Here is an 8,277-nt window from a genome sequence, read left to right as displayed (position 1 = left end):
AACACTTGTGCTTCCAACTTTTGCCTGCCCAGGGACTACAGATGAAAATTAGCCTTTCTGGCTAACTCTGGCATATTTTCAGAAATGTTATTAATATGCACTGTGTTGTGGATTTTCGGAGCTGATGCACTGGCAGTTGTCAGTTTGAAGAAGAGAAGACCAAACCAAACTTCGTATGATGATTCTGGGAAAACTTTAATGAAGAACCTTGCAAGGGAGAGCGACTCAAGGGACACCTCCTGTTCGTACGGTGTCCCCAAACTCGTCTGACCCACACAGTCCAAAACCAGCCTTTAAGCCAATCATAGAAACTAGTTCGTCAGTTCCGAATCATAAACCTATGACCTAAATCTGTATCTTTGGTTTGTCTTGTTGCGTCTGATGATGACCTGCATTCTGGCCTTGGTTCGCCTGTGAGGCTCCTGGTTTATTAAACAACATGTGTTATCTTCTGTTTGAGAGAACAGAGGAGTACAGCTTGACATTCTGTTGTCCTGGTCAGTTATGGAATATCCATAACAATCCCCTCTTATTGATCAAAAGATCAATACAAATTACCAATTTATGACTGGACTGGTGGACTGTAAGGGCACAAACAGAGTAGAAACAACATCCGCACAACAGATAACAATTCTCACACAAAAGTAATACAAGAATCAACAATTGCATTGAACAAAATCAAAAGTAAAATCATCAAAACACATAATCATTTAAACACATAATGCAATAACAATAAAAGCAAACAATCAGTAAATTAGATAAAAAAAACCCCTCTTATGTACCCCTTTAAAACAACTGTCATGTGACCCATGAGTTCTGTCTTCCAACCACCAGGGGCAGTAGTGAGGCAAATCCTCAAAGAAGATCTCCTAGAACACCAAAGCGTTAAAGGAGGTCATTGACAGAGGTCACCAGTCACATGCGCAAACAACCTAAGACAAGACACTTCCTGCCTCTTACTAGATGAAATCCTAGCAACTTAAAGGGGAGTCATACAAACATTTGATTACATCATAACAATAAAACAAATCAATCACAAAGTGAAGTCTTCAACCCATGCACTTTGCGTACAGTAGAGGGCCATCACCATGGAGAGGTTACTAGCACATACGATGCATGGTGATGTGGAATCCATCCTCCTGGAGTGATCCTCTTCATTTTCATCAATTTTCAAACACACATTTCAAAAATAATTAAACATTCAATCACATTAATGAAAAACATATAAGATGACTAGATATTTAGGAGATTAATCATTAACACTACTCTATTTCTACAACTTTTCTCAAACTAAAAATGCATAAGATTAATAATCACATCATTAAAGAATCAAAAAATTATTCTAAGATGTCACCTGTAAATAGAAAATGATATGTTTCTTCAACTTTATGAAGTACAAACAAACATAACTCTATTCAATTTAGCACGGTGTGAGTGATTTATACCAAGAAAGCTTTTAGAAACATTAAACCTACAGATTTTGAGTTTCCTCCTCCTCATCTGAAATGATACCTGGGTGAAAACGCCTCATCCAGTCCTGGAAAGTTTCAAAATCATAATACCTCAAACCTGTGTGATTATGATCTGCAGTGTTTCCAGTGACATGCACCTGGGCTGCTTGGAGTACAGACCCTGTGGTCTTTTTCACTACCAGCTTGATTATCAAACCTACACATGAGCAGAGGAGGATGAAAAGGAAGACAGCAACAGCAAGAGTGGTCAGGAACCTGACCAATCCGGACCCCCATGACCCAAAGACACCTGAAAAATCACCAAGGTTAAAACCATGACTATCATGCAATTCTTTGATACCCAGTGCTGTGTCATGTGCCATGTCCATGACGTCAGCAGTTGCATCAGAGATGTAGGAACAACATTCAGAGCCTATGAGCTTACAAGTTCCTCCTTGAGCCGCTAACAGGAGATCAAGAGCCATGCGATTCTGTAGAGCTACTGTTTTGACTTCCTGCAACTCTTTGTGTTCGGCTAACATAGCTCTGCTTGAGGCATTAAGATGATTTTCCAGGACTTTGGAGAGAGATGAGAGCTCTTGCTGGGACACATACACACCATACCAAGGGAGAAGGAAGCTGGCTACTTTCTGAGTTGATGAGATTTCTCTCTTGTATATGTGTAACGGTGGATACAGTGAAGCTATCTCAGTAGATTCTACTTCTCTGATTAGGGGAATTAAGTACGCCAAATAACAGACACCGCGTGAGTCTTCATACGGCACGCACCGATAGGCCCTGTCACCACAAACTAGATACACTCTCTCAGGCAGTGGGGACTGTTTAAGAGTGACATCTACCACAGTGTTACAGCTACTTTGTCCTAAGTCTTCATGTCCCTTCCCTATCCCTCTGAAACATAAAGAAACATTTTGTAGCTCATGAGTGAAGACAGGGGGAAGATAAGTTGAGCAGTCACGCTGAGGTCTTTGCTCGTTTTGTTGTGGCGCCGAACAGTTGCGTAACTGAATCTTGACTGGCCCTATGGATAAGGTGCCAGCCCATGGTTGCACATAAACTAGAGCTTCAGCCATAGCAGTGGTTGTATATGGTTGGGGAACACACACTTGATTTTCAGAAGGTTTTGAACAGTTAGTTTGAGCTAGAGCAACCTGAACTCTGTACTCAAAGCCTAGTTTCACATATCTTTGTATGTGAATGATGCGGAGAAGAGTGGTGAAATTAAATCCGCTTGGCAGATATTTGTCATTTACCGTTCTTGCAACGTATAGAGCAATATCTGTATTTTGTGATGACTTAACATCCACAGGATATGTTGGAGTATAGCAATCGTCTGTTTCTTCTCTAAATCTTGAAGCAAGATCATTCCAATTGAACGTCTCATAATCAGCTTTGGTGAATGGAATTGGATTAGACATTGGAGAATGTATTGAAGCTGGCATATTTTGACATAGCCAACACTTACTGAGATTACGATCACGCGCATAATCAAGCATAAGACTAAGGGCTGAATTTTCTTTTCGCACTACTGGTTGCTGAGCGCTACGCAGTAATTTGTTTTGCACCCTTGGTTCAGATTTAGTTGGAGCAATTGTGTTAGTGGATGCAAAGTAACCACTCCAGGGGTAATCATCATTCTCCATGAACTTACAGCTTACCAGTTCTCCCCCCTTCTCCTGGAAATTTGCACTCCAAGATCTACAATCAGGAGAACCTCTCAGTTGCTGTCTGGTGAAACACCACAATTCCAGAGGTCTGCTTAGTGGTCTAACAAGTGAAAACGTTACCTTCGTCGACGTGGATGAACTCTGCTTCGTCTCAAACAGTGTTTTATCATATGTAGACCACCGCCATAGTGTTGTAGAGTCCCAATGGGCTCATTGATTTGTCCGTATGTCCAAGATCTGGCTCTTGGTCTGCATTTTCTGGATCATTCTGCAAAGGGCGCCCCTGTCCATGGGGCACTGGGTTCATGGCACCGACTGTGTCATGAGAAGGAAAGCCTTTCCGCTCTCCTTCGCCTGGAATCAGAGAGACTCCTGTCTCTCTCTCATTTGGACCGACTTGACCTGTCCCCTGCCCGGACCTACTAAACAGGAGAGAAAAAAGGAGTAACCATCCGGTTACCTGCCAGGGCTCTGCTCTCCTCCGCCAGTGGTTGGGGGGGCCAGTCTGCACCTTGTGGCGTGGATCCATTCTGCTCTGCCTTCGACCTTCAGGGCCGTCCTAGTAGTCAGCAGCACCTGGTATGGACCTTTCCACCTAGGAGACAAAGACACTTTTTCCAGAGATTTGATTAATACCAGGTCACCTTCTCGAAAGGAATGAATTGGTTCTTCCGATGGTTTGGGGAGTCTGTCAGCCACCTGTAAATGATACTTTCTCAAAATCTCTGTTAGTCTTTTCACATACTCAGTCATGAACTCATCCGTCCAAAGCAGAGTAGCTTTGTGTGGTGTCAGTGGGGGACTTGTCCCTGTGGACATTGGTCTTCCCATCAGCACCTCGTGAGGACTCAGTCCTGTAGTTGCACTTGGTGCACTCCGAATGGAGTACAGCACAATCGGCAGTGCATCAGGCCATTTCAGGCCTGTGGCTAGGACTGTTTTGGTCAATCTGTCTTTGATAGTTGCATTCATTCTCTCAACTTGACCTGAACTCTGTGGATGATAAGGAACATGTAACTGCCACTTAAATCCTAAGATTTCTGACAGTCCCTGAGTGATTTTTGACACAAAAGCTGGACCTCTGTCGCTATCTATTCCCTGCGGCACTCCGTACCTAGGGATTACCTCTTTTAGCAGACACTTTACAACTGTTCTTGCATCTTCTTTTTTCGTTGCAAAAGCTTCTACCCACTTCGAGAACCTGTCGGTTATGACTAGCAAGTATTTGAAGCCTTGTGAGCTTGGCATATGTACAAAATCTATTTGCATATTTACAAAAGGACCTGATGGGGGTTCTAAGTGGTCATGTTTCACTGTGCTATTCTTTTTTCTGGTCTGTTGACATATCATACAACTATCCACAAGTGTTTGTGAAACTTGAGTAATGCCTGGAGCAAACCACTGTGAGCGAATAACATCATTCATCACCCCTCTTCCAACATGCGCTGGACCATGCGTCACACGTGCCAGTACATGAAGGAGAGCTCGAGGGCAAACCGGTCGACCATCAGGGTGGAGCCACAAGCCAGACTCCGCGTCAACTTTACAACCTTTACGCAAAAGAAATTCACCTTTGCACAAATCCCACTCCGTTCTGTATGAGCCAGCAAGTAATTGTTCAACATCAGGTATCAGACAGTTATACACAGAGCATACATATCTTAACCATCCCCAGTATTCATCTGGGTTTGTGGTCGGATTGGGGGCATTTTGTGTCATTCCAACTATCTCAGCAGGAGTCCATGGTTTGCAGACAGCTGTGTTGCCAACCATGATTTTTGGAGCATTTATTGAGGTGGATGTAATGTTTAGAGGGGGCTCTAAAATGTTAGTTTTCGATCTTGTATGTCTTTCCAGATGTGAATGTGTCATTCTAGTTGTACCTCGTCTCTGAGTTTTGCTACTTGCAGTGTGGGGTCGTCTCTGTGTCATCTTTGGCCTGACTGCAGGTTCTGTGTCGTCACTATGATCTGTGTCAGACTCCTCCCCCTTACCTCTGGCTCCTTGTAACTCAAGTTCTACCTCACTTTCTCCTGAGCTGTCCTGAGTGTCTATCTCTGTTTCTTCAGCAACGGCAGCTAAATGTCTTTTCTTTTCCTTTCTTTTCTGGCTTTTTACCTGTTTGAATGACAAATTAGCTTTCTTTTCTTTTTCTGCAGCTTTCCTAGCTTTTTCTTCGTCGGCTCTATCTTTCTTTTCCTGTTTAACTCTTTCCCTTTCTCTAGCAGCCTGACTGTCTCTTTCCCTTTCTCTAGCTGCTATCTGCTCTTCTCTATTTTCTACTTCAGTCTGTAGTCTTTGTCCCTCAAATTCATCGTCAGTCTTTGCTTGTTGTGAAATGGTTTGATCAGTCATGTTAGCAGCTGAAAAGGGGTTTGAAGGTGAAAGTTGTGGAAAAATTGAAATCATTGTTTTGTTTGTGTGTGACTCTTGCAAAGGCACTCCAGCTTTGGATACAATGGTCAACAAAGTTTGTGGAGAGGGAGCATCAGTTTGCCGTTTTGCCCAACCGTATATGATAGCTTTGGAAATGGCCTTCACATTCTCACCATGCCTCTGTTTAATTTTCATCATTTCTGTAGCTCTGGTTTGCAACTCTGCTTCCAACATAGGCAAGTGACATGCTGTCACACATTTAACACAGTTCTCCACTGCTGCTCTGAACTCATCAGAAAAACGATCAACTCTTTTTTCATCCAGACTCACTCCACACCTCTGACGAGCAACAGTTAACCACACATTTACACAATCTTTCATATACGCACTATCCCAAGATGGATTTCCAAAATCTGGGTTAACATTGTACTCAGCAATCTGAAGCTTATCTCTATCAAACGCTCCTTCGTATGGCCATTCGCCATCTGTCCACTGATTCATAAGGGAAGAAAATGGAAACACAAAAGTCCATCCTTTCAATCTACCAACAACTCCCGCCGGAGATTGTGGAGAAAACATCGCTCTATATTGTGTATCTGTGAGTGTGTGGGGGTTTGCTTCGGGAAGCTTATCAATGGCAGATTGACCTTTTACTTCTGAATTGGTGCGTTTGTTTCCTACTGAAACAGATTTGTTCTTTCTCTTGTGTTTTGGTGAATGAATTAATTTTGTAGTAGATTGTGTTCTACTCACTGCTTTAGACGTGTTGTTGCCCATTTTAACACATTTACATTAAAAACATCACACAAACAAACACATCAAACACAAAACAGACACATCAAAACTTTCCCAGCATCACCGAAGTTCTTTTTTTTACACCTCTCTTCCTGGTGCAATAGCAGTGATCTGAAGCCAAACCGACGAAGCAACTCTTCGTCTTGTGTACACTGTTTATTGTTTGAAAAAATTTTTACCGGCGCCCGACTCTAGGACTTAGAATCCCAAGTCTGAAAACATTTCTCACAGGACACAGAGTGGATGATCCCCGATCTTGGCTTAAACGAAATAGGCCAAATCCTACCCCGAAAACGTCTTTTCTATAGTTTAAACCTCAGGTGGGTCCCCCTGTGCCGGACGTAGCCCGAAGCTAGCCCAGAAATCCCAGCCACTTTTGTGGCACTGCAGGAGTTAAGACTCACTCAACTCTGCCTTTTTTTACCTCTTCACAACCACATGCTTTGCACCTGCTTATCACTGCACAGTTTCAACACATTTTCATGTGTTTAGATTCTTTAACCATCAGCTTTTTGCTTTTTTTTTTTTTTTTTTTGTTCACTTTGTGACCACCTTTAAAGTGAAAGTGATGCACAGTTTCTTTGTGATTTCGTCAAACGCAGACATGGTAAGGCACAATAATAAAATAAAATTATGCACTTACCACGTCTTTGTTGTGTTGAAATCCTGTTCGTGACGCCAAATTGTTGTGGATTTTCGGAGCTGATGCACTGGCAGTTGTCAGTTTGAAGAAGAGAAGACCAAACCAAACTTCGTATGATGATTCTGGGAAAACTTTAATGAAGAACCTTGCAAGGGAGAGCGACTCAAGGGACACCTCCTGTTCGTACGGTGTCCCCAAACTCGTCTGACCCACACAGTCCAAAACCAGCCTTTAAGCCAATCATAGAAACTAGTTTGTCAGTTCCGAATCATAAACCTATGACCTAAATCTGTATCTTTGGTTTGTCTTGTTGCGTCTGATGATGACCTGCATTCTGGCCTTGGTTCGCCTGTGAGGCTCCTGGTTTATTAAACAACATGTGTTATCTTCTGTTTGAGAGAACAGAGGAGTACAGCTTGACATTCTGTTGTCCTGGTCAGTTATGGAATATCCATAACACACTGTCCCTGACAAATAAGGTAATAAAATAAAAATAAATTAAAAAAAATACTAAAGACAGATTGATCATGTCTAGTAAAGAAGTGCTAACTATGGGTAGAACTTAAGCAGACTAGTTGGGATACAGTCTAAGAGACAGGTAGATGGTTTGCATGAAGAAATTGTTGAAGTTAGTTCATGAAGGTCGATTGGAGAAAAACAGTCTAGATATATGTCAGTTTTTACAGCTGTTTTCTAAGATTTCTGGGTTTGGGGATAAATCAGTGCCTGTTGGGGACAGGAGGTGATGAATTTAGTTAGAATTTTATCATTAAAGAAGTTCATGAAGTCGTTACTACTGAGAGCTATAGGAATACATGGATAAGAGTTATGACTCTTTGTCAGCCTGGCCAAAGTGCTGAAAAGGAACCTAGGGCTGTTTTTATTCTCCTTTAATGCTGAGTAATAGGCAGCTCTGGCATTACAGAGGGCCTTCCTATATGTTTTAAGACTATCTTGCCACACTAAGCGAGATTCTTCCAGTTTGGTAGAAAACCATATCCTTTCAAGTTTTCAGAGTTGAGCATCATTCGCAGTGAGCCTGTAGCACCATTCACAAGATGATCAATTTGGGAGGGACTAAAGTTAGCATAAGAATCCTCTGTTGTATTGAGACATGGTATTGAATTCAATGCTGATGGAACTGCTTCCTTAAATTTAGCTACAGCACTATCAGATAGGCATCTAGTGAAAACATTTTTGTCTAATGGTGTGTAGTCCAGTAATAGGAATTCAAAAGTTATTAAGTAATGATCTGATAAAATAGGATTTTGTGGAATAAAATACATTAAATGTTCAATGTCGATGCCATACGTCAGAACAAGGT

General features: G+C 42.0%; 1 protein-coding gene across 8 annotated transcripts; it reads right to left on the bottom strand.

The window, feature by feature from the left end:
* Window positions 1–425: 425 nt before the first annotated feature.
* LOC121888380 (protein NYNRIN-like) lies at window positions 426–7,087 on the bottom strand. Of its 8 annotated transcripts, none has more exons than XM_042399844.1 (4): window positions 6,954–7,087; window positions 3,260–3,734; window positions 1,513–3,170; window positions 426–1,152 (listed from the first exon to the last, which is right to left on the bottom strand). In XM_042399844.1, the coding sequence occupies exons 2-4, from the start codon at window positions 3,307–3,309 to the stop codon at window positions 1,034–1,036; spliced, it is 1,827 nt and encodes a 608-aa protein (XP_042255778.1). In that variant the 5' UTR covers window positions 3,310–3,734; window positions 6,954–7,087; the 3' UTR covers window positions 426–1,033. The 8 variants fall into 8 exon arrangements, with proteins under 8 accessions (XP_042255778.1, XP_042255781.1, XP_042255780.1 ...); XM_042399847.1 differs by lacking the exon at window positions 6,954–7,087 and having other exon boundaries at window positions 1,476–1,537; window positions 1,673–3,170; window positions 3,260–5,442; XM_042399846.1 differs by lacking the exon at window positions 6,954–7,087 and having other exon boundaries at window positions 1,513–1,537; window positions 1,673–3,170; window positions 3,260–5,442.
* Window positions 7,088–8,277: the final 1,190 nt, after the last annotated feature.

The sequence above is a fragment of the Thunnus maccoyii genome, chromosome 21, assembly GCF_910596095.1.
Source record: "Thunnus maccoyii chromosome 21, fThuMac1.1, whole genome shotgun sequence".
Taxonomy (NCBI): domain Eukaryota; kingdom Metazoa; phylum Chordata; class Actinopteri; order Scombriformes; family Scombridae; genus Thunnus; species Thunnus maccoyii.
Note: the sequence above shows the minus strand (reverse complement) of the source record. Positions and strands in the feature narration are given on the sequence as shown.